The 26,664-nt window shown below is 35.1% G+C and overlaps 1 protein-coding gene across 1 annotated transcript in view; it reads left to right on the top strand.

Moving 5' to 3' along the window:
* The window catches only part of MYCBP2 (MYC binding protein 2), a 266,575-nt gene that overhangs the window by 127,642 nt on the left and 112,269 nt on the right, over nucleotides 1-26,664 (top strand). The window contains exons 24-36 of the mRNA XM_052650329.1: nucleotides 1,343-1,515; nucleotides 2,452-2,577; nucleotides 2,666-2,793; nucleotides 5,714-5,805; nucleotides 10,097-10,231; nucleotides 11,547-11,630; nucleotides 12,907-13,003; nucleotides 15,089-15,281; nucleotides 15,775-16,049; nucleotides 19,724-19,945; nucleotides 23,049-23,240; nucleotides 25,387-25,593; nucleotides 26,437-26,568. Of these exons, the coding sequence (XP_052506289.1) occupies nucleotides 1,343-1,515; nucleotides 2,452-2,577; nucleotides 2,666-2,793; nucleotides 5,714-5,805; nucleotides 10,097-10,231; nucleotides 11,547-11,630; nucleotides 12,907-13,003; nucleotides 15,089-15,281; nucleotides 15,775-16,049; nucleotides 19,724-19,945; nucleotides 23,049-23,240; nucleotides 25,387-25,593; nucleotides 26,437-26,568 (2,056 nt within the window). The remainder of the gene's footprint in view (nucleotides 1-1,342; nucleotides 1,516-2,451; nucleotides 2,578-2,665; nucleotides 2,794-5,713; nucleotides 5,806-10,096; nucleotides 10,232-11,546; nucleotides 11,631-12,906; nucleotides 13,004-15,088; nucleotides 15,282-15,774; nucleotides 16,050-19,723; nucleotides 19,946-23,048; nucleotides 23,241-25,386; nucleotides 25,594-26,436; nucleotides 26,569-26,664) is intronic.

Genomic DNA, 26,664 nt, shown 5'->3' with positions numbered 1-26,664 from the left:
CAAAATGGGACTGCTGGATTTAAATGCTTATATATTTAGTAAGTTTGGATCATCAAGTGCCATTGATTGAGAAGATCATCCTTTCTAAACTGATGTGAAATATCGACTGTATCTAACATGAATAAGATTTTCTAGAGGATCAGTGTTTTCTGTGTAGACATCCCAGCTGTGAAAAATGAGGATTTGTTCTTCCTTCCCATGTACTTTTGTACCTGTGCTTTAGAAACTGTGTAAAAGATTCTCCGTAGCAGCATTTTTTTTAATAGTAGAAGACTGAATGGTTTTCATATTTTTCTATCAGTAATAAAATGGACAAATAGTTGTGATATAGTCATATGAGCTAATACCCTTACAACAGTGAAATTGAGTGAATTTGCAGCCACATCGCACTGTGTAAATACAAATTGTAAGAATATTCTTTTGTTTGAAGGAAGCAAGCCACAAAAAAATACACAAAGTATGTATCGTGTTCATAGACAATTCAAAACACAAAACTTAAATTATATGCTATTTTGATACAAACATGAAAAGCCGAAAAGAAAAGCAAGAAGATAATAAACTTTTGAAATTCAGGATACTTGTTCCTTTTGAAAGGGGAAGGAAAGGAATTGAGTAGAGAGGATGGCAACAGGATACCTAATAGATAAATGATAATGTTCCTTTTACTAGTGTACATCATGTCATTATTCTTCATGCTTTATTTTGAAAATATTTTGTTACTGTTTTTTTGCGTTAACTCAGTAGTTGATAAAACAGCTTTTCCAAAAAAAGTTTAATAAAAGACTGCGTTTTGAGAATTTTGTTATGGAAGAGATGAAAGGAATGAGACAGTGGCAGGATGTCATTGTGGGTTCTTCATAGTATTTATGATGCGTTACTGTTGATTAGTAAGATTCAGCGTCTCCATTCCGAAGAACAGAGTTCCGTGTCCCTTGCCCACTTTTGGTTTTGGATTATCTCTCGTTGGGTTGCAGGAGTTCCTCTCCATTATGGCTATTGTTGTTTCGTCTCGTGTTTGTTTTGTGTATTTTCTTTTGACTTTACACTCTTTTTTATGGAGTTTGGCTGTACAAAGGTTTTATATTTTTAAGTACACATTAGACTTTAAAATATACTCTTGCTCTATTTTCATGCAATAATGTGATACATATTGCTGTTTTGTTCAAATTTTTTATGGTAACATAAATCATTTTATATTTTTAGCTCAGATATGGAAAGTAATGAGCTACATTTTGTCCTGTTTGAGCTGGCTGTATTATTCTCTTTGTGTCATCAATTTTGCTTAAAATGTTTTTTAAAAATGAAACTGTATGTTGAGGTGCTGTAATCTTTTTCTTGAAAGGTTTCGGCCAAGCACTAGAGAACTGTGGTGCTACAATGCAGTGGTTGCTGATGCCCGACTTCCTTCTGCAGCAGACATGCAGTCCCGATGTAGTATTCTGAGTCCTGAGCTGGCCTTACCGACGGGCTCAAGGGCTCTCACCACCCGGTCTCATGCAGCTTTGCACATCCTAGGTAGGGTTGGTGTTTGATGATCAACTAATTTTCGTTAATGTGTCCTGAAGATTTTTTTTTAAAGAGTATTTAAATTTGTGTATCATTCTGTCATGTTTGTTAAATAATAATGTGCTAGGTGCAAAATAAGTTAAATCTTCTAACTTTAAAAGGTTTCTCCTACAGAAAAAAGTACATTAGACTTATACCAACACCATGAAAGATTTATATATTCCCAAATATAAAGCAGCCCTGAATATAATTTTCCTAACAGGTAAATCTTTTAAAATAATGTTTTTTGCTTACTTTGAATACATAAACTTTAGTGAAGCAGGTTAAATATTCAAATATATAATTACAGTATTTAATTTTTGTGCATTCTTTTAAAATAAATTCTATAAAAATATATAATTTTATAATTACCACTTCTGTTTCTTCTTACATAACAGTTTTCCACAGCACATTAAATTTACTTCTAATTAATTAATTTGAGATAAGCATTTTTACAACATCTGGGAACAACTGTAAACATGCCAAACTAGCATTGATTAAGTTTATCTCAGGCTCCTGTGTCTTCCTCAAATAGTTCCTTAAGAATCAATCTAAAGTCTTAATCATTGGTAAGCAGAAAAAAAAAGAATCAATCTGAAGTGATTCATAGAGTTTGATAAATGATGGACCTTGTAAGGACTCACATATTAAATAAGCTCTTGCAACTTTTCAGAGAGAGTTTTGTGCGAAACATTGTCATACAGCATATATTTAAATATGATAGTTAACACAGGCAAAGGATAATTTGTATTGGTTTTAAGTATCTTCCATAAAATGCGTGGTGTGAATTTGTTGAGCACATTTAGAGTTTGGTGTTTTAATTTATCACCTCCAGCATCTCAGATATTACGAATACTAGGGGAAATATTCATTCAAGCAGTTGAATTTTCATTTGTTTGATTTTAGGTTGTCTTGATACCTTGGCAACTATGCAGGATTTAAAAATGGGTGTTGCGAGCACAGAGGAGGAAACTCAAGCAGTGATGAAGGTTTATTCCAAAGAAGATTATAGTGTAGTAAACAGGTTTGAAAGTATGTACATTTATGTTGAGGAAATACTGTCTTATAAATGAATTACATGGATGTTTTAAAATGTCAATTACCATTTGCGTCTTTTTAGGTCATGGAGGGGGCTGGGGCTACTCTGCTCACTCGGTGGAAGCTATACGTTTTAGTGCCGACACCGATATTTTACTTGGTGGCCTTGGTCTGTTTGGAGGTAGAGGAGAATATACTGCTAAAATTAAGGTAAGCAGTCCATTCACACTGTTGTTCTCTGTGTTTGAAGATGATCATTTTAACTTGATTTATTAATTTATAGAATGCCTCCTCTAATAAAGGACCTGAGGAAACATTGCTACGATCAAATAGAGTAATAATAAATCATTAACTCATGAAAAATTCAGAAGTCAAATTAAAAAGGAGTAAAATAAATAGAAAATGACTTTTCAATCATTTTAGGTTGAAAAAGGCATTAGCAGTCAATCTCAATCTTCTGTATACCTTTCTCTCTGCGTACTTTCTTGTAGCCATTTTAGTGACAAGATACAGGGGCATTTTGATGTGGCTTTAAAATTTTTTAGCATTTATATATCACCAGATGCTATGTAAACATACATCATCACCACAGACATAGGGGGACCAGGGATGAAGTGAGTAAGGGGATGGATTGCATCTGGTAGAGAGTCAAAAAACAACCAGGAGTCGTAAGTTTACTGCACTATGCATGTCAGAAAGGGCCACCTGTTACACTAAGTAAAGGATCTGCTCAGTCTTTAAAAATTCACTGATAGCTTGAATGTTCTGTTGTCACATTATCTGATTTTCTCTTAAAGTGAAAGAGAAAACTGTCGTTTATGCCTTAACTTCAGTAGCAGGCTTCATAAAAAATTTCTCAGTTAAATGCTACTGTAGTCCCAGTCTTTGTCTTCCTTACCTCAGTTAACACAATTTAATCTGATTGAGCTTTTCTTTGATACAATTTCTTCACATGGCTCCCAGAACACCAGGCTTCGCTTTCCTCCGGTCTCTTTGGCTGCTCTTCTTAGTCTCCCGCTGGTTGCTCATCATCTTCCTGATCTGTAAATGCTGGAGTGCCCGAACTCAAAGTCTTGGACATCTTTTTAAAGTCTGCTCACCCCACAGTGATCCGGCCTGATGGCTTTAAGTGCTTTTCTTTTTATCACTCTTACACTTAATAGACCTCCAAAGTCATCTACACAGCTGCCTACTCTGCATCTCCATGTGAATAGCTAACAGGTATTTGGAGTGAAACATACTCAAAACCAGGCTTCTGACATCTTCTCTAAACCTCCTGTTCTGTTGTCCTTCCCCATCCCATTTAACGGGCTCACAGTAGAATTAACTTTATTATTCCAGTTGCTCAGGCCAAAAATCTTGAAGTCCTTCTTGACTGCCCTCTGTCTTTCACATCCCACATTCACTGTAGCAGCAGATATTGTTGGCTGCACTTCAAAAATAAATCCAGGATCTAACTACTTCTGAAAACTGTCCCTAGTACTAGGTTGGTCCAAACCCCGCCCACTTGGATCAGTACAGAGTAGCCTTTACTCCATCCTTGCTCCCTTCATTGTCTTCTCTGCAAAGCAGAGTGATTCTCTTGGAATGTACACCAGAGTATGCCACTCCTCTGTTCAGATTCCTGCAGTGCTTCTTATATTAGAATGAAAACCGCAGGCCTTACAAGGGCCTGAAAAACACCATCAGAAGTAACTTCCATCACCCTCTGCCCTTATGTTATACTAGTTAATTCACCACAGTCTAGCTACACTGGCCACCTGTGTTCCTCAAACATGCTGGGCACAGTCAAACTTTGGGAGCTTCATACCTGTTACTCCCTCTGACTACAGCTCTTCCTTCCCATACCTGCATGGCTCACTTTTTCTTTACCTTAAGATCTCAACTCCGTGGTGAGCCTATTTAAAACTGTACATTCCAATAGCCCCCTTTTTTGTTGTTTTCCTTGTGTACCCCTGTATGCCTGATTCTTACCACCCTGCCTGGCACACAGTATGTGTTCAAAATTATTTGCTGAAGATAAACAGTGGAGCCATAGGGGCACGTTATTAAGGACCTTTATATCATGCTATTTACAATGAAAAGGAGGGAAACCATTGACGACTTCTAGACTAAAGAAGTATTCTAATCAGATATGCATTTTAAAAAGACAACTATGGGTTATTAAAGAAAAGCAAAAACTTTTAACTGTGGAATATGGGTTAGAACAAGGAGAGAAAGGAGAGAATTAATTAGTTCTTACTGAATTCTTTCAGCTAGTAATACTGGAAACACATTGACAGTGGCATTGACAGTGTTTGGTACCAGCAGTAGAATAGATACAGAACTGGTGGAGAGAGATGGAACAAAAGGATTATCCCAGGGTTTTTTTTTTTTTTTTATGGCTGTTTCAGCTCTTAGTTGTGGCTCCCGGCATCTTCACTGTGGCGTATAGGATCTTTCATTGTGGTATGAGGGCTTCTTTTTAGTTCTGGAGCCCATGGCAGGTGGGATCTTAGTTTCCTGACCAGGGATTGAAGCCACATCTCCTACACTGGCCGGCACTGGCGGGTGGATTCTTTACCACTGAGTAACCTGAGTGCTTTACCTTCTGTTATTGCCAACTCATCAGCTAATATTTTTCTAGCCTTTTTTTGGGGCGGTAGGGGGTGGTGCTGTGGTATATAAGTGTTCTACAAGTATCGTTTCTTTTAATTCTCACAGTTACAATGAAGTAGGCACTGCTAGTGTGTCCGTCTCCCTTCTATGGATGAAGAAACCGGATCCCAGGATCTCATAGCTAGTTACATGTTAAGGCAAAATTCTACATTTGGAACCTCACTTAGAAATTAGAGTTCTCTCACCTCCTTCAGATGTTTATATCTGGTAAAGAACATTTTTGGAGCATTTGATATAAGTAGGTGAATATATAAAGCAAGAAAAACCGAGGTTAATATAGACCACAAGACATTGTGTAAGTTTCTTAATTTAGATATATAGATTTGTTTATTTCACTAAGATTTTTTTTTAAGCAGGTACTCTTTTACATTTAATAATGTCCAGTGTATATTAGAGACACAAAATTATAAGCACATTATTCAGCAGCTTTACGTGACTGAGTGATCACAATATGCTTTTCTCCTTTCCCCAGCTGTTTGAGTTAGGTCCTGATGGAGGAGATCATGAAACTGATGGAGACCTTCTTGCAGAGACAGATGTCTTGGCTTATGACTGTGCTGCTAGGTAAAGATTTCTTCCGTATTCATTGTAATCATTGCAGACTTGATATGGCAAGTTTATTATAAATGAATAACGTGATTTAAAAAGGAAGTTTTAAGTAATCTGTGATCAGATGCTTAAGAAACTAAATTATGTACTGGGTGATAAGTGTTGCTTTTAACAATAGTACTTTAAAACTATAGTGTCCTTCATATTTGTATTTCACAAGATAAATTGTTTCTACACTGAAGGTGGAAATACACGTATATTTTGCACACATATTTTCATGCATCACTTAGAGAACATCTGATATGCAACTCTAGTGATGCAGTGCAATTGTTTACTAGCAGTAGCGTTACGTGTGCTATGTCAAGCAGTCACAGTGGGCCGTACTTTAGATCACCTGCATACTCTGACACCTTGACACCGTGCCTGTAGTGTTTGCTTGGTTATAGCACCATTGGAGAGGTGGCCAGCTTTACTGAAACCTCAGGAGTAGCCAGAATCAGGATGCTTGCTTTTTAAGTTTCCATTAAATAAAAGAGAGGCAGATTTTATCAGTCTTTCTGTGTAATCCTAAGAATTATCTCAGCCTGTGCTATGATAAACCAGGGAAGACGATAATGTGAAAAAGAAATGAATTGAACTTAATGGTAATAGTAACACATGGTCCTTCACCAGTCACTATGTTAAGAAAACCTCCTGTGGCATTCATCAGCTTTTTACTAATGAAAATATATCTTTTCTGAAACTGGTGATAAGGCATTGAGTTTGCTTTCAATAGATAATACTTTGTGAACAAAATAGTAAACCTAAAGAACATTCCAACTGTTTCTTCACTTTAGGCATTAACCAATATCGGGAGATATTTTTCTACTAATTTTTACGTTATCCATGAATGAAAATTAGGGAAATTTCAGGAAGATTAATTATTAAGTAATTTTTAGTAAAGCCTTAAGATACCATTGTCATCATATTTTGAACCGATGATTATGAGTCAAAAATGCAGTATATGGTTTTATATAGACAGAATCATCTAGATTTTCTTCATTTGCCTGTTAATGAAGCCCAGATTCCTATGGCTAGCGTTAAAGAACGTCCATAATCTTTAACAGCCTCTTTTAACTTTCTCCCTATTATTCTTCTTTATCTGTCTTAAGGCTCTAATCCTACTAGACACTTTGCCAGTTTCATATCCTGTTTCGTACTTTCAGACCTCTGCAGAACTGTTCCTGACAGTCTTCCCCTTCCTCAGTATCCTCTGTTCTCTCTATCCCTAGCTGCAATCAGTGAACATTCCTTCCACTCTGTTAATAGGACTTTTCAACTTGGATTTATATCAGATTCTCTTATTTATGTTTTTTTTTTTTTTTTTTTGCTTTCCTCCTAATTTAGTGAACTTTTTGGGTAGTTACTATGTGACAGGTTCAGTTCCAAACTCTTTGTCTCAACTCAGTTCTCAGAGCAGTCCTATGACCTGGATATTACTGTTATCCCTATTTTCAAATAAGGAAACATGAGTCATTGAGTCACACAGAAGCTGTAGTAACTTGCACAAGATCACCCAGCCAGCAAGTTACAAAGCCAGGCCTTGAACTCAGGCCATCTGATTCCAGAGCCCACAGAACACTTTAGTTGAATAAATCTACTTTAAAATTCAGTCTTCCTGAAAAAACTATCCATTTTTTGGACAACAGTTAAAGGTTGTCAAAAAGGCAAAATGGTTTTCTGAGGAGGCCTTACAAATAGCTGAGAAAAGAAGAGAAGCAAAAGGCAAAGGGAAAAAGGAAAGATATACCTATTTGAATGCAAAGTTCCAAAGAACAGCAAGAAATGATAAGAAAACCTTCGTCAGTGATCAATGCAAAGAAATAGAGGAAAATGATAGATTGGGAACAACTAGAGATCCTTTCAAGAAAATTAGAGATACCAAGGGAACATTTCATGCAAAGACAGGCACAATAAAGGACAGAGGCAGACCTAACTAAGCAGAATATATTAAGAAGAGGTGGGAAGAATACATAGAAAAACTATACAATAAAGATCTTCATGACCCAGATAACCACGATGGTATGATCACCCACCTAGAGCCAGACATCCTGGAATGCGAAGTCAAGTGGACCTAAGGAAGCATCACTATGCACAAAGCTAGTGGATGTGATGGAATTCCAGTTAAGCTTTTCAAATCCTAAAAGATGATGTTGTGAAAGTGCTGCACTCAATATGCCAGAAAATTTGGGAAATGCAGCAATGGCCACAGGACAGGAAAAGGTCAGTTTTCATTCCAATCCCAAAGAAAGGCGATGCCAAAGAATGTTCAGACCAGCACACAGTTGCACTCATCTCACCCCCTAGCAAAGTAATGCTCAGCGTTCTCCAAGCCAGGCTTCTCAAGTACCTGAACTGAGAACTTCCAGATGATTAAGCTGGTTTTAGAAAAGGCAGAGGAAACAGAGATCAAATTGCCACTTTCGTTGGATCATAGAAAAAGCAAGAGAATTTCAGAAAAACATCTACTTCTACTTTATTGACTATGCCAAAACCTTTGACTGTGTGGATCACAACAAACTATGGAAAATTCTTCAAGAGTTGGAAAACGAGAAATCTGAGTAATCTGTATGCAGGTCAAGAAGCAACAGTTAGAAATGGACATGAAACAACAGACTGGTTCCAGAGTAGGAAAGGAGTATGTCAAAGCTGTGTATTGTCACCCTGCTTATTTAGCTTATATGCAGAGTGCATCATGCAAAATGCTGGGCTGGGTGAAGCACAAGCCGGAATCAAGATTGCCAGGAGAAATAACAATAACCTCAGATATGCAGATGAAACCACCCTTATGGCAGAAAGTGAAGAAGAACTAAAGAGCCTCTTGATGAAAGCAAAAGAGAAGAGTGAAAAAGTTGGCTTAAAAACTCAACATTCAGAAAACGAAGATCATGGCACCTGGTCCCGTTATTTCATGACAAATAGATGGAGAAACAATGGCTGACTTTATTTTTCTGGGCTCCAAAATCACTGCAGATGGTTGCAGCCATGAAATTAAGACACTTGCTTCTTGGAAGAAAAGCTCTGACCAACCTAAACAGCATATTAAAAAGCAGAGACATTACTTTGCTGACAAAGGTCCATCTAGTCAAAGCTATGGTTTTGTATGAATGTGAAAGTTGGACTATAAAGAAAGCTGAGTGCCAAAGAATTGATGCTTTTGAACTGCGGTGTTGAAGAAGAGTCTTGAGAGTCCCTTGGACTGCAAGGAGATCCAACCAGTCCATCCTAAAGGTAATCAGTCCTGAATATTCATTGGAAGGACTGATGCTAAAGTTGAAAACTCCAATACGTAGGCCACCTGACGTGAAGAAGTGACTCATTTGAAAAGACCCTGATGCTGGGGAAAATTGAAGACAGGAGGAGAAGGGGACGACAAGAGGATGAGATGGTTGGATGGCATCACTGACTCAATGGAGATGAGTTTGAGCAATCTCCAGAAGTTGGTGATGGACAGGGAGGCCTGGTGTGCTATAGTCCATGGGGTCGCAAAGAGTTGGACATGACAGTGACTGAAATGTAAAAGTCATTTTATTTTAGTATGAAAGTTTTATATTTTTTAAGCAAGTTTTAGAATTCACAATGAAGGGGACGAAAATGTCTTGACCATAACACAAGTAACTGTCGTTTGTGTATTTCAGTTGGAGGATAATCGCTTTATAATGTTGCTGTTTTCTGTCATACAACAATGTGAATCGGCCGTAATTATATATATATATATATATCCCCTCCCTCTTGAGTCTCCCTCTTCCCTGCCACTGCTCCCTTCTGAGTTGTCACAGAGCACCAGGCTGGGCTCCCTGTGTTGTATAGCCACTTCCCACTAGCTATCTATTTGGCAGTTGATAGTGTGTGTGCGCGTGCGTGCGTGCGTGTGCGTGTGTGTGTGTGTGTATGCTACTTTCTTTATTTGTTGTACCCTCTCCTTCCCCCACTGTTTCCACAAGTCTGTTCTCTACATCTGCATCTCCATTCCTTCCCTGCAAATAGGTTCCTCAGTACTGTTTTTCTTGATCCCATATATATTTGTTTTTTCCTTTCTGACTTCACTCTATATAGCAGTCTCTAAGTTCATCCACCTAACTCCAACTGACTCAAATTTGTTCCACTGCCCAGACTTTTTAAAATAGAGGGTTTTTCATGTCATTTGGCAAGAATCTTATAATACCGTGTATTTCATGTTTGGCTTATAAAAAGGATTTTAAAAAGTGAATGTATGTACCAAAGAAGTGCAGAGGCCCTTTCTTTGACGGTCTGGTTTTCCTCTTAGGGAAAAATATGCAATGATGTTTGATGAACCAGTCCTCCTGCAGGCAGGCTGGTGGTATGTTGCCTGGGCACGAGTGTCAGGACCCAGCAGTGACTGTGGATCTCACGGACAAGCCTCTATTACCACGGATGATGGGTGAGCAGAATGTTTCAGCATTACTTAAGCAACTCTCATTTTTGTTAGCTGAATGTTGCTTTGAAAGCTCGGAGGTCTTTTTGTAGGATAAAAAAAGTCTTTGTAGGTCTAGAACATAATATGACCTGCTAAAAATTAAGTTCGTGTAATCTCATGCTAAATAAAGTAAGACAAAATGAGAAGATATTCTGCTATTCTTTGCTCTTGTCACTTGGCATTTGTATGTGTTTCTGGATGTTACAATGATTAAAACCTTATACCAAAATTAGAAGTTACACAGAGGAAAATGACAAGAATAGTTAGGCGTCTGGAAACTAGAAAAAAGAAATAATATACTTGCTATAAAATTTGATCATGCTTATGAAAATACAAGTTGCAAAGCTTTTATATGAGATGATATAGTTTTAGTAAGGTGTAAGGGGAAGTTTACTGTTTAAATTTCAAATATAGAGCTCTTCCCATTATAAAATGCTTTCATACATAATATCTCATTTGATGCTCTCAATAACTTTGTAAAGGGGTTATTAGCCCTGTTTTTACAGTCAGGAATAAAGAGACAAGGTGAAACAATTTTGCATCAAATCGTTCAGCTGCTTTGTGGCAGAGCCAGATCTCGACTTGGGGTCTCTTGACTCCAAGTCTAGCTACTCTGTGCTCTGATTCATGTGAAAGAGCTATCATTTATAAGAGAAATTCAGTTTATTCTTTATCATTCTTGAGCATAAGCTGTTTGAACTGGATATATTTCATATAGTTTCATTCAACTCAGAACTGACCAAAAAAAGAGCAGACTAATTTATGAGGTGAATTCTGTGTTCCTGAATGTACAAAGTAGAATGTTGTAGAGAAATTAAGTCTGTTGTCATAACGTATCCTTTTCAAATTGAATGGAAAACTCAAGAGACTCCTTTTTGATCTGGTACTACATTATTCCATATACAGTTGATTCAACCTTGAAATATCATAGCATTTTAAGCTAAAGTTTATACCGTATCTAGTTTAATAGATTTTAAACTGTTTGTTGAAGTATCGATATTTTGGTAAAAACGTACCGTTCTGGTTGATGTTGAGCTTTAACAGGGGGGATCGGGCAGTAGCTCCTAATCAGGTTCAGTTCTTTCATTTAACCCATTAAGCTATTTGGAGCTAGAACTGAAATCACAACAGTGTCTTTCTACTTTTACTTTCTCCCCTGAAAAATGAATTTCTCTTCAGTTACATAAAGTTTGAAAACATTGTTACATTTTTCAGTTTCTTTCATGAATCTTGGAATCATGTTGTTTTTGGTTGCATTGTTTTTTTTTTCTCTTCATAGGGTTGTTTTCCAGTTTAAAAGTTCAAAGAAATCAAATAATGGCACAGATGTTAATGCTGGTCAGATACCTCAATTATTATACAGGTATTTAGCATATTTATAGTTAATTAACATGGTTTATTCTTTTAATATAATGCACTAGGATTACTGTAAAATTTGTGACATAATAAGGGAGAAATTACTTGAAGCATTCAGCACTTTATAATATACCATTAGAAATAGAACAGAAACATCTAAGTTTTGTATATCTTTAAACATTTTTTTACCTAAAGGTTAATTTTAGTAAAATGTCACTAGTGATTCACATTATCTATATTATGCCTATGATATTTTAATGACTTAAGAGATGGCTGGATGGCATCACTGACTCGATGGATGTGAGTCTGAGTGAACTCTGGGAGTTGGTGATGGACAGGGATGCTGGCGTGCTGCGATTCATGGGGTCGCAAGGAGTTGGACACGACTGAGCGACTAAACTGAACTGATTTTTTTAATCTATTGATATCTCACCAATTTCTGAATGTTTTAAACTAATGAAATTCATCTTAGAGAAATGAAATCTGAGTATTAGGGACTTGTCTATGTAGCCCTAGTTAATTTATTCTACACTTTTATGTTTCTTGTTCATCTTGTGATAGAATGAATTGGAAAATCCCTTACTGCTGAAAAGTTTCTGCCTTTAATTAAAATATCAAATGATGACTTGCTTATATGACATACTATTATATTTTAATATCACTTAAGAATTTTAATTACTTTATGGGAATTGAGACATATATGGGAGCATTGCCTATGTGAGTATCCATCTATTTCTAGGAGATTACTGTAATAATTTTTAGATGAAAGAATTTAAATAGATATAAACCATTACTAAACAATGACATTCTTATTTTAAGTAGTAAATATCAAAGGAAATAGCTTTAGAACAGTGATTCTCTCTTCTATATCTTTTCTAGTAATCTCTTTAAGAACCTAGATGTTATAACCTCACTTTTTACAAGAGGAGATTTTTATTTGCTATTTTACAATCTGTTATAGTCAGAATTTGCCATGGGTAGCATTTTGAAAATTACTAATTGCTTGGTCTACTCCTGGGTACAGTTACTAGCATTTATTAGTAACATTACTAGAAAACATAAGTTATGTTTGCTGTCTAGTAGGAGAAGAGAGTTTCTACTACCAAGCTTTTTACAAAGGTAACATTTAGAAGATGAACTGCTTTGCTTATGTGCTAAAAATTTTGCTTAGCAAACAGAATACTTAAATGTTTAATTTACTTTGCTATTGCAAAAATGTATATTTGAGAAGAAAATGTCATTGAACTTTCCAACGTAAGTTTATGTGTGTCTGCTACCTTCAGACTTCCAACTAGTGACGGCAGTGCTTCAAAGGGCAAACAGCAAACCAGTGAACCTGTACATATTTTAAAGAGATCTTTTGCAAGAACTGTCTCAGTGGTAAGCCATTTAAAAAAATTTCAGCTTTTCTGTCCAGTGTTCAGTTTCGTTTAGATGGTTAGCACAGTTTATCTCAGCATAGTTTTGTAACTGAGATTTGTTTGTACTAGTTTTGACATCCCAGGCCGAAAAATATGCACTTAAAATAATGTGAAAATAGAGGTGTTCTCTGTATGTGTGTGTATCTTATATACACACTACATCTTTATTCCTTCATCTGTCAATGGACATTTAGGCTGCTTCCATGTCTTGGTTGTTGTAAATAGTGCTACTATGAACATTGGGATGCATGTATCTTTTCAAATTAATGGTTTTCTCTGGATATATGCAAAGGAGTGAGATTGATGATGAAAAGTTTCATCAAATATATGAGCTTCCCTAGTGGCTCAGATGGTAAAGAATCCGCCTGCAGTGCAGGAGACCCAAGTTTGATCCCAGGGTCAGGAAGATCCCCTGGAGAAAGGAATGGCTACCCACTCCAGTGTTCTTGCCTGGAGAATTCCAAGGATAGAGGAGCCTAGCCGGCTACAGTTTAAGGGGTCACACAGAATCGAACATGACTGAGCAACTAACATACTACAGATATTCTATGTTGACACACGAGCTCTGTCTGAATTTTTTAATGTTTGCATAGTATTCCATAGAATGGTGTATGGTGTGTTCCATAGAATGTTGTTCCATAGAATGCTTTTTTTTTATTGTGCCACACAGCTAGGGGGATCTTACTTCCCAAATAGGAATAGAACCTGGACCTTCGGCAGTGAAAAATCAGAGTCCTAACAACTGGACAGCCAAGGAATTCCCAGCAGATTGATGTACTCTAATTTATCCAATTCTGTTCCTATCAAAGGATTGTTTGTATCTCATTTTTTACTTTTACATAGTTGTCTCTTGGTACTTGAAGGGGGGATTGGTTCTAGGACCCCCCACATATACCAAAATTCCTAGATACTCAAGTTCCTTATATAAAATGGCATAGCATTTGTGTGTAACCTACACAAATCCTCCTGTATACTTTAAGTCAGCTGTATACTTTAAGTCAGCTCTAGCTTACTTATAATACCTAATGCAATGTAACTGTTATATAAATAATCCCTGGCATGCCACACATTCGAGGTTTGCTTTTTGGAACTTTCTGGAAATTTTCTTTTCTGAATAGTTTTGATCCTTGGTTTGTTGAATCTGCAGGTGTGAATGAAACCTTTGAATACAGAGGGTTGGTTTTATATTCATGTCTGTACATACGTGTCTTTGATACGTACTTCTATGAATATTTCTAGTGGAAGTGGGCTCATTTAAATTTGGATATATCAGGTCAAATATACCTTCCAACAGAAGGGGTGCTTTGAATAAGGAACTCTTAAGAGTTTTGGCTCCTTGGTTCCTTGACATCCTTTCAGTATTAAGATCTGTTTGGTATCTTTTGATCCAATAAGTAGCTTTGCCTTTGTTATGTCTTTTTCAGTGATCTCTTTTTTTGTGTGCCTGGAAATTCTTTCATATTAACGTCTAAGTGGTTTTGTGGTCATTAGGTAATTGTAATTGTAATCTTTGTAGAATAAATTTATTCATTCATTTCTTTAAAAACTTAAACTACAAACCTTTATTCTTGGTACTGTCACACCAGAGAACTGAGATTTGGTAGAGATGAGATTTACTTTGAGATTCATGTTGTATCCATCATCATGTAAGCATCATAAAACCTGCAGGTCAACTGGAATGGCAAACTATGCTCACCACCCTAAACCCATATTCTAGAATTTTTGAAGACCCAAATAAGTGTTTTTTGTATTTCATAGTCAATTTTAATCTCCTTTTAACTTGTTTATCAAGATTTGGCTATAGTTTGTATTGTAAAATTTAATATGTAGACATAGAATAAATTATTTTTTATTTTTGTCAAGCTTCAAAGATGTTCCTAATGGTCATTTAATGAATGAACTAATAGAATGTCTATTATTTGGGTTATGAAACTCAGTAGAAACTTCAAGATTAACTTTTCAAGTTGAATGTCATCTTTCCATTTGAGTCAACCTATGGTACAATTTAAACTAATTGGTATCTGTTTTTCATATTCTGGATTAGGAATGTTTTGAGTCATTGTTGAGTATTCTTCACTGGAGCTGGACCACCTTAGTCTTAGGAGTTGAAGAACTTAGAGGATTAAAAGGATTCCAGTTTACAGCTACGCTTCTAGATTTAGAGAGACTGCGCTTTGTGGGAACCTGTTGTCTGAGGTTATTGCGTGTCTATACCTGTGAAATTTACCCAGTGTCAGGTATGATGCATTTTTTTTAAGGACCTAAGGGGAAACAATGTTTTGAGACATTGAGGAGGTTTGCATAGGGATTACCATGAGTTTAAAATCCCCAACTGCCTTTATTTAACCTGCTCCTGAGTTGAGTGGAAAAGGTTGGCTTGTTGTGATGCTCATATTTACTTATAAACAATATAATAGATTACATGGCATTCTGATAACAAAAAGTCATATTAGGCTAAAGTTAACTACTCTAATGAAGTGTTATTTTAAGCAGATTCTGTCAAATTGGAATATTTTGAATGACTGATTTGGACTTAAATGCTGCAACCACTACAAGTTTTTTTGCCCTAATTTAGATTTAAAAAAATATACTTTTGAACCAACTTGTGATCTCTCTTGTTTCACTTCTAGGTTATGAATAGCCATATAGGAAGTTACTTGAAATTTATTGAGTGTTTTCATGCATATTTATTATCCTAAGTAATTATTTATCTGCTTTCTCCTCTTAAAGCTACAGGAAAAGCTGTTGTAGAAGAAACTAGCAAATTAGCAGAATGTATTGGAAAAACCAGAACTTTGTTAAGAAAAATTTTGTCCGAAGGAGTTGACCACTGCATGGTGAAACTGGATAATGACCCCCAAGGATATCTCAGTCAACCCTTGAGTCTCCTAGAAGCTGTCCTTCAGGAGTGTCATAATACCTTCACTGCCTGTTTCCATTCTTTCTATCCAACTCCTGCCTTACAATGGGCTTGCCTTTGTGACCTACTGAATTGTTTGGATCAGGTAATTTTAAGTTTGTAAAATGTTAGCTGAAAATATAGAGAAGGCAATGGCAGCCCACTCCAGTACTCTTGCCTGGAAAATCTCATGGACAGAGGAGCCTGGTAGGCTGCAGTCCATGGGGTTGCTGAGAGTTGGGCACGACTCGGCGACTTCACTTTCACTTTTCACATTCATGCATTGGAGAAGGAAATGGCAACCCACTCCAGTATTCTTGCCTGGAGAATCCCAGGGACAGAGGAGCCTGGTAGACTGCTGTCTATGGGGTTGCACAGAGTCGGACACAACTGAAGCGACTTTGCAGCAGCAGCAGCTGAAAATATGATATATTACTTAATACTTTTCAAAGAAAATACATTTCAGTTGCCTTAGCCTTTCCCTTGTATAAAAGGTAAATTAGGAAATCATTTTGGTATGTGTGACTTAAATAATCAAAGGTAAACAAAACTTTCTATTTGTTTTATCCTTTCTCAATTACTGAATCGGCAAGCACGTTGTACAGATGCTGGGTTGCTTTTTGAATATATGAGTGAGCATGTGTGTGAGAGCAAGGGCAGCTTATGGTAGCTCCTGCCACTCCCGTATCTCCGGAACAGTCAGGAGAGGGACTGTGAATGACTTTGCATGCTAATGTCATTCATTCACTCATGAGGGAACTGCAGTTTTAAGAAAAGTGTATGCCTCAAATTAGTTTCAAACACCTAAGCAGAATACTGGCAGAACTAAAAGGAGAAGTAAACAAATCACATTGATAGTTGGTGACTATGCATAATTAATAAAACATAGAACTCTTTCAGTAACTAATAGAACCACTGGACAACAAAATCAGTTCAGATACAGAAGAACTGATATTTACAGAATAGAATGTGCAGGTTCAATGTACATATTCTTTTAAGTATACACGTTATGTTCACAGAGGTAGATTGTATTATGCTAGGCCACAAAATAAGTCTTAGTATATTTTATCAGATTAAGATCTTAAGGTGTTTTCAAACCACAGTAGAATTAAATTCAAAGTTAAATGTAAAATATATCAAAGAAAACACCAAATATTTGGAAAGTAGGCAACACTTCTGAGTAACCAGCAAATCAAAGAAGAATTCCAAAGGAAATTAGACATTTTCACAATGAAGATAAAAATATAGCCCAGTTTGTGAGAAGTAGCCAGTGTGTTGCTTGGAGAAAAACTTATACTTTTTATTATTTTTACTAGCAAAAAAGAAAAGTTTAACATCAGTGATCTAAATCTCTACTTTAAGAAGCTAGAAAGATCAAATCAAACCCAATGTAAGAAGAAAGTAATAAAGATAAAGGAATGAAATAAAAAAGTTAAACATCAAAATCAATGAAATAGAAAAGAGAAGATCAGAAAGTCAAAAGTTGGTTCTTTGAAAATAAAATTTTTAAACTCCTAGAAGTCTGAGAGATGAGAGAGAAAGAAAAAACCAAAAATACCATTGTCAGGAATAAAATTAGAAATATACCTGTATATCCAACAGACATTAAAATATTATAAGGGAATATTATAAACAGTTTTATACCAATAAATTATCACTTTAGATAATACAAATTTGTTGAAAATTACAACTTCACGAGAACTGGCACAACAAGAAATAAAATAATCTGAATGTTTTTATGTCCATTAAAAAAATTGAATTTTTTAAAATTTTACCACAAAGAAAACCCTAGACCCAGATATTATCATTGATGAAGTCCACTAAACATAAAGGAAAGAAATGACTTTATAAACTCTTTCAGAAAATATAGGAGACAACACTTCCAAACTAGTTTTTCAAGTTACACCCATCCTGATACTAAATAAAACCTGACAAGGATTGTGAAAGAAAAAATATTATAGACAAATATACTTAGAAAGATAGATATTAACAATATTATCAACTCAAATCCAGCAATATAAAATGTGTATTATTATACCAACTGGAGTTTATATTAGAAATGCAAGGTTAGGTTTGCTTTTAAAAATTAATGTAATTGATATTTACACGTATATGAACCGAATGGAGAAAAAAAACTGTCTGATCCTCTCAGGCGATACATGAAAAGTATTTGACAATTATCCCTTACTCACTGATGAAAACTCAACAAATACCAGTCTACTAAAAGATACTTATAAAAAATCTGCATCTAATATCTTACTTAATGGGGAAATACTGGTTGCTCCCCCAAGTTTGGGAACAAGGCACAAGGCGTTTGTTCTACACACTTCTGCTTACCTTTGTACAGGAAGTTCTAGCATTACTAATGCCCCCTCCTCCAGCACCACCAAAAAATTCACTGTCAGAAGCAGGGCATCCTAGTGGAGTTAAAAAGGTTATTCTGGTAATGAGATTTGGGTAGGCAACTTTGTTTTCATTTTATTATTTTTTTAAACTTATTTTCATATTGAATTTATATTCACTGGACTTAAAAAAGTTTTATTTCATTGTTGTGAGAACACCTAACATGAAATGTATCCTCCTGATGCATTTTGAGTGTACAATGCAATATTGTTTACTCCAGATATAATGTTGTACAGCAGATCCCTAGGGTCGTTCATAATTGAACCTTTATACCTGTTGAACATCAATTCTCCATTTCCTCTCCCTTCATCCCAACAGCCAACATTCTGTTCTCTGCTTTTGTGAGTTTGACAGTTTTAAATTCCTCAAAAAAGTAGAATCATGTAATATTTATCTTTCTGTGACTGGCTTATTTCACTTAGCCTAACCTCCTCCACGTTCATCCCTGCCATGGAGCAGGGTAATGTATTTTACCACTTACTTTCCTGGGGTAGGGTTATTGCCTGGATCAGTGCGCAACTTAATTACTCTTTCACTGTCTCAGCCTGCCCATTCTGACCTGGTTGTTTTTGCTACTGAACAGGCTAACTTTGACAAACATTGTCTTAACATACAGAAACTAGCTTTGCTTTCAGCTAGACTTTGTAACACAAATACTTTATGAACTAAGTACAGTGTACACAACTTTTGTGAATTGTGAATAAAATGTGTATTATAGCAATTGGGGTTTATTTTAGAAATGAAAGGTTAGTTTTACATTTAAAAATTAATGTAATTGATACTTGAGTTGCTATTACAAGCATATTAACTGAATGGAGAGACAAAACTGTATGATCCTCTGTATATCCTGCATATCCTGTGTTGATAAGTTTTTAATACTTTTTTATAAAATCTTGCCAAGTGTGATAAATTTTCTGAATAAACTGTGTAATAAGATGACATAATTTTGTGATCTTAGTGAAATGGCTGCTGCAGCGGCATAACAACATTAAGCTACATTAACATGAGGTAGATATCTTCTTATAGTAGCACTGACTGACAAGTTAAGTCATTTATTATTTGAGGGAAATGGTTTCAGTGCTTGTTACTGGAAATAACTTTCACTGTATACTAATTGGGACCTTTATGAAATCATTTTTGAGAAATTGTACTAGAGAGGACTGTGATTCTGAGGGTCTACAAATATATAAATAGTACAGGAAGCTGATTTTTCTCGGCTGTATTTAGTTATTTTCCAGCTTCATTGGGTAGTAATTTAAGCAATTGTGCTTAAAAGCATTGATAATAATAGTGTATTATCCTATAACCAGACAGAGTGACCTAGTGCTAGAGAATGTTGGTATGATTTAAGGTTGTTTGCCTTTTTGTTTTTAAAAGGATATCCAAGAGGCAAACTTCAAGACATCAAGTAGCCGACTTCTTGCAGCTGTGATGTCAGCTCTGTGTCACACGTCTGTTAAGCTGACTTCTATCTTCCCTATTGCATATGATGGAGAAGTATTGCTACGGTCAATTGTTAAACAAGTTAGCACAGAGAATGACTCCACACTGGTTCACCGATTTCCCCTTTTGGTAGCACATATGGAAAAACTCAGCCAGGTAGGTCTTTTTCTGAAATATCATCCATATTGAAGTAATAAAACTGTAAATAGAAACATACTTAGCTTGGTGCTTATTTTTCTGCATAGGTAAGTATATTTACCAAATAATGAGTTTTGCAAGAAGAGTTAAAATTAAGAAAAAAATTTTCTCATGTTTATCTGTAAATGAGCAGTCTTTTCTCTTAATTTTTAATTTTAAATGATCCCTAACCTATACAAAATTTGATAGACTTATGAGATAAATTCTTGTGTGTTTTTTTTGCCAAACCATTTAAAAATTGCAGATCCTGTAAGCAAACTTTTACATTCCAAAATAATATTTTAGATTGCCAAGATAGAATTTTAGGGAAATAGATAAGTTTTAAAACTTTTTTTCTATAACAGTTTGGTATGTTCAAATAAGTATTATAAAACAATAATCATAGGAAACATTACTTAGTCATTGCCTCTGGTTTATTAGAAAGCATTGTGGAGAGAAATTAAGTATGCATGGAAACCTACTACCAAGCTGATGAGAAGTTATCTTTAAAGGGAAAAAAGGGTATAAAATAGAACAGTTATACCAATTGTTGTACAGTAGTAGTTTTCTAGTGACTGAAGCAACAGAAAAATTATGAGAGAATTTTCAGAGACATAGAGAAACAAAATAGGACAGTAGTGGAATGGGAAGCAAATTTGCAGTTAATAGCGCACTTTGGCAGGATCCCATAGAAGTGATGGAAATAAATATGAGAACTTTTAGAGAGTAAGCCAACCTGGGAAATTTTTCAGTCTTAACTAGTAATTAAATGTAGATGAAAGTTCTATGATGGTATCAATATATTTGTAAAATATCAGGAAAATTATCTTTTTCTTTTATAAAATGCTGTGCTGCTAAGACTGTGAGGAAACCACTAAACTTATAGATGGTTTATAGCATTAGGTAGTGTAAGTAATCCTTTTCTTTTGACCTTTTAGCAAGTATTTATCGTGTACCTACTATTTATTAGGCGTTTATTAGGTACTAGTTGAGATGAGAATTAAGAAGATCAATATAGCTCTTGAATTGAGGACCCATAAACTGGAATGGTCTTTTTAAAAAAATAAGTTGTTAATTCAGTAGTATGTGTGATGAATATTTGCAAAGGAAATTACCTGAGGAAGTAATTGGAAGACTAAAGCTATATATAGATACATAGATATATATATTATTAAAAGGAAAAGTGACTAGCTTAGAGCCTTAAATATCCATCATTAAGTGAAATAATTGAATTTGGATATGTCAACTTAATAAAATATGGTTCTGTCAGTCATTAAAAATAACTTTACATATAATATCAAGGCAGATGTTTGTTAAGTTTTTAAAAGAAAGTAAAAAATCAAGGTATATAGACAACTATGGTGACAAACTATGTAAAATATGTATGCAAAAACATACATATTTTGGAAGAGAATACTAGAAGTAAAGATAATGTTTGTGTGATCAAGTTACAGATAAGCTTTGTTTTTCTTTTGGGATTCCCTTTAGTGTTGCGGTGTTTTCCTTAAAAGTGTAGTAAAACTTCAAGATGTTAAAAGCTTTTTAGAACTACTAACATTTGGTAATTATTGAAATTAATTGCATATTCACATATCTATTAGTCTGTGACAATATATACTGATTAGTATATTTTGCTTTTTAATGGATTATATAGAATTCTACCATTTGGGAATAGCATAATAATCATTTAATACTTTTCCTGTATATAAATATATTTAGATTTTTCCCAGTATTTCAATATTTTAAACAGTGCTGCTGAAAATATCATTGACTAAATTTTTATTTATATACACTGTGAATTTTCCAGAATAAATCTTAAAGTGTGGAAAAATTTTAAGTCAGGGAAAATATGTTAAGATTTTGCTACCAACTGCCAAAATGCCTTCTAGAAAGCTAATGTCAGCTTGCATCTCCCACCACTAGTGAATAAGAGTTCCCTTTTTCTAAAATTTTAGTGGCTAGTAATGTGCTTTTTTATATATATATATCCTTTAACTAAAATACATTGACACTCACTCCATGTTAAGATTTTATGGGAAGTTTCTTTTACTAATCTTTTAATTACTAGTTAGAAACTAGGTGGATGTAACTAGATAAATGCATTCCACGCATCCCCCATGCCCCACCCCCCAAAGAAAGCCCTTCCAGAGTACTGACTATGGAGTACTGTTGGAAATTGAGTTTATCCAAAGTTAAGTTTCTGAGATGTTGCCAGAAAGTAAAGATTTTGGAGAATGAAAGCCACGAAAACCTAATTACTTAAGATACTGACCTAAATATTATGGTAATTTTAATTCAGAGATAGTAGAAATAACTTAAAGATTGAAGAATATCTCTAAGTGACTATTTTTAGCCTAAGATTGGACATTAATAAAGTATGAGAGAAAGATTGTGCATATTATGTTGAGGGTGCTTCATCTTTTCTCCTTTTTCCTGGAAAAAAAGTATTTTCCCATTGGTCTTTAATGGGACTAATTTCTTATTTTGAAAGTTTTTCATTGGTAGGGGTGGAAATTTCTTATCTTCACTTCTGAAATCAAATATAGTAAGAATTGTAAAACTGCACAATTCATTGTACAGTTCCATATTTTTGTCCCATACATGTACAGAAATAATTTTATTAGAAAACAGATTATATAGATTATTACTCAATTGCTTTGCCTTTAAATCAGTAGTCATTATATTATTTCATACTGGGAATTATTGCATATCAGAAATAATTATCTCAGTTTGGAATCTTGTCCTGCAGAAATAGCTTTTTAAATAGGAAGAGGTTTTTTTTCTGTAACATATAGTTGTTAGTGAAAAGTCAAATAAGAGGGTAAGTGAAAATGACTCAAGGTTAATGAAAGCACAGACATTTTGTAAATGTGTGGTATATCTAGAGACTAATAATTTGAGAAAGGACTTCTGCATGAAAAGTAGACATGGTGAGCCCACATACAGCTGGATGCATGCATAGATGAAGACTCAAATCTGGGTTTTAAAGGTGTCTTCTAGAAAACAATATTTTGCACTTGAGTACTCAGGTGAAGGAAAATAAAGCAATTATCTGGGAACTTTTTCTTTTCATGTGTCACAGAATGAAGAGAATATCTCTGGGATGACAAGCTTCCGCGAAGTTCTGGAGAAAATGCTGGTAATTGTGGTGCTCCCCGTCAGAAACAGCCTGAGGAGAGAAAATGAGCTCTTCTCCTCCCACCTGGTCTCCAACACCTGCGGGTTGCTGGCCAGCATTGTCAGTGAACTGACCGCGTCTGCCCTGGGATCTGAGGTGAGGTTCTGTTCTGATACTGGATAACGAGGACATGTTTCAGCGCTCCACATTGTTTCTTTTTTTTTTCCCTCGTGTATTTTGGCTTCATAGAAACTAATTTTCGTCAAGAAAATAGTTTCAAGCTGGCTTGTCCCTTTTTTTTTTTCAATTTTCATTCCCCACCCCCACTTCCTTACCCCTCCCCTCTGCTCTTACTTGCTTCCTCCCTCTCAGCAGTTTACCTGGGATGCTGCGCTAATACAAAGTATACCATTTCCCCTTAACTGCCTCATTGCACAGCCCACCACCGTGTCCTAGTGAAGGCAGAAATAGTTCTCATTGCTGGGTAATGCGAAGTAGAAGTAGGACTACTAATGATGAATGTGTGGGGTGGAGAACGTGAAGAGGTGCAGACCTTAGCTCTGCTCACTTGGTTAACCGTAGACAAACACATGCGTAAAATGGGAATAATGATAATTTTTATATTATCTTATATGTTATTATCTTTATGTTATTATACAGGTTAAAGAAACCTGTATCACAAAGGTTTTTCTTTTTTTTTAATTGTAGTAAATTACACAACAAAAAATTAATCATTCTAGTCATGTTTATGTGTGTAGTTCAGTGGTATTAAGTGGAGTCACGTTGTACAGCCATTATCATCACAAAGTCTTTAAAGGATCAAATATTAATATATTTGAGAAAACTACATTGCAACATCTTTAAAATGCCTTTACATTTTTTAAAGTAATTATTTTTCACCATTTCACTGTCCTGCTCACTGTTTTATAATTCATCTAAATGTTTTGACTGAATTTGGTGAATGTTTCTATTTTTTCTCTGAAAAAGTAGACAGTAGACATTGGTTTTATGTCATAATGTACAGTACGTTATATCATTCAAATGACTGTTTAATAACCATTATGTGCTCAGTGACCCCAAGTCTCTGGTTTCTTGCCAAGGAATGTCTTTGCTCTATTTTAATTTTATAATTCCTAGTCTTTACTTTTTCTTACTCTCAGATTTATTTAAGAGTCTATTTTCACTTGATCCATTCAGTCTACACTCATTACTGATTCAGAGTGAGAGGTAAGTCTTTAGGATTTCTAAATGATTACACACATCTGAGCAGATTTCAGTATCTCACCCTGGTTGAGGTGGTGAAGCCCTTGTCAGAACATTTTAATTTTCCTTTTCACTTGTTCATTCAGCCTGTAATAAACTACCCTCCTATACTCTTATAGACCTTGGATGAAAGTTTATAGTGTGTTGGTCCCCAGAATACATTGATTCCTCAGAAATTTACTATCTAGTAATCAATCTCCTGTGAACTTACTTTTTTAATAGGAAAGCCCAAAATTTCAAGTGCCTAATTCACAACCTTGGGAGTTTCTAAATGTCCTGACTTAGATATCCATACTTTTTTCTTTCTCAGAGGAGTTTGTAATGCTTGCTAGAATCTTAAATTTTTTCCTCTTGTAGCTCTTCCCAACTTCTGCAGCCAACTTTGAGCAGAAATAGGCTTTGTAATTAAAAAGCTAGTTTTGAACCAAAAATAAGTGCTTTGATCCTCCCTAATCAAAGTCTGTAATTAATGATGTAGTACTTGTGTATATGTGTATTTTCCCATATTGACTACCAAGTTATTGTGATATATATTAGTGATATTCAGACTTAAGGCATAGAACATTTTCTGCAATGGAGTCTTAGCTTGAAACTCACAGATAAGAGGAAGGATGGTCTGACTGAAAAGAGGAACCTCAGTCCACCTCTTTCTTGAATATTCATCTGTCCTAGAGTTCTGTGCAGCATAGTTTGAAAACTATTGGTCTGAAAAATATTGGTATCTCTTTGCAAAGTGAGTGATAATTTGTTCACCTGTTACGACTGTGATAACTTACAAGTTTATAGTTCTGACATTATAAATTAAGTGAAATGTATAATTAGACTAAAAAGACACTGATTTGTGAATTTAGAGTGATACAGTCTGATTTTATTCCTGGTTAATCTCTTAATGGAATATACCTTTAGAGAGGTTTAAACCCTCTTGTTAAAGGTAGGTTATTTTATTGAACTCCTTAGAAACTTTTGAATAGTTTTGTTAAAGGCATGTTAGTAACACTTAGGTACAGACTACTGATATTTTTACTTTTGTCATTTACAGGTTGACGGCCTTAATTCTCTCCACTCTGTTAAAGCCAGTGCTAACCGATTCACAAAGACAAGTCAGGGGAGAAGTTGGAACACCGGGAATGGGTCCCCAGATGCCATCTGTTTTTCGGTAGACAAGCCTGGAATAGTTGTGGTCGGTTTTTCTGTCTATGGAGGAGGCGGAATTCATGAATATGAATTAGAGGTGTTGGTTGATGATGTAAGTGCCACTCTTAGTATGCATTTGGGTGTGTGGGTTGTGTGTCAGGACACACATCATTATAATAATGCAGTGGTCCAGAGCCAGATAGTGCAGTTTAGCAGATTAGTCATAGATGGGCAACGTTAGAGGAATTTAAAGGGAGCAATTCTTCTTGATTGTTTATGTACCATTTGGATCGCTCCTTCATCATGTTTTCTGCACTACCAGGGAAGATTTTAAGTGAAAATGAGAAATTATGTAACCAGGCCTCAGATTATAAATCTTGAGTAATTTTTTTTTTTTTACTATTGTAATATTTCAGAAAACAAGAACAGTATTCAGACTGATATTATTACCCCATCAGTGATTAAGCAGTTTTTTCAAGAGTGCTAATGGATGATTAATAGTAAAGAGTGTTGTTGGTTGAATTAGCTTTATCTTGCTGTATCCACTATAGATTTTTTAAAGTGCCTAAGTTTCATAAAGTTTTATTAAAATGAGACAAGTAGCATGTAAATCACTTGCTAATAAATAACTCTATCTGTGTTTTGCTTCTCTTAAGCAGTTAATTCAGTTAATTATTTCCTTAAACTCTGTAATTAGATACAGCATTCTGATGAAGAAGAGGAAATCATTTTAAGACAAGCCTGTGTATGGTATAATTTGCAGATAGTTCAGAAAATAAATACAAATGAATAGAGGACCAAAAATGCTTTCTTTAGTTTATATGGATGAATGCTAATGGATAATAATTTTATATGCAAGAAAATAGACTGCTTAAAAACAGTAATTGATTGTAAGTCAAAATTGTTCATTTAATGAAATTAAGAATATGTGCGGGCTTTCTTTTGTTTTAATTAGAGTGAGCATGCAGGGGATTCAACTCATTCTCACAGATGGACATCTCTAGAATTAGTCAAAGGAACTTACACAACAGATGATTCACCCAGTGATATAGCTGAAATCAGACTTGACAAAGTTGTTCCTTTAAAGGTAATTTTAACAATGTGTTTAGTTTGTAAATGGAATGTATTATTATGAGTTTATGTAAAAACAATGATAAAAAGTTTTTGTGGTCCTTTAAATACA

Source organism: Budorcas taxicolor, chromosome 12 (genome assembly GCF_023091745.1).
Source record: "Budorcas taxicolor isolate Tak-1 chromosome 12, Takin1.1, whole genome shotgun sequence".
In the NCBI taxonomy this organism is placed as follows: Eukaryota; Metazoa; Chordata; class Mammalia; order Artiodactyla; family Bovidae; genus Budorcas; species Budorcas taxicolor.
Note: the sequence above shows the minus strand (reverse complement) of the source record. Positions and strands in the feature narration are given on the sequence as shown.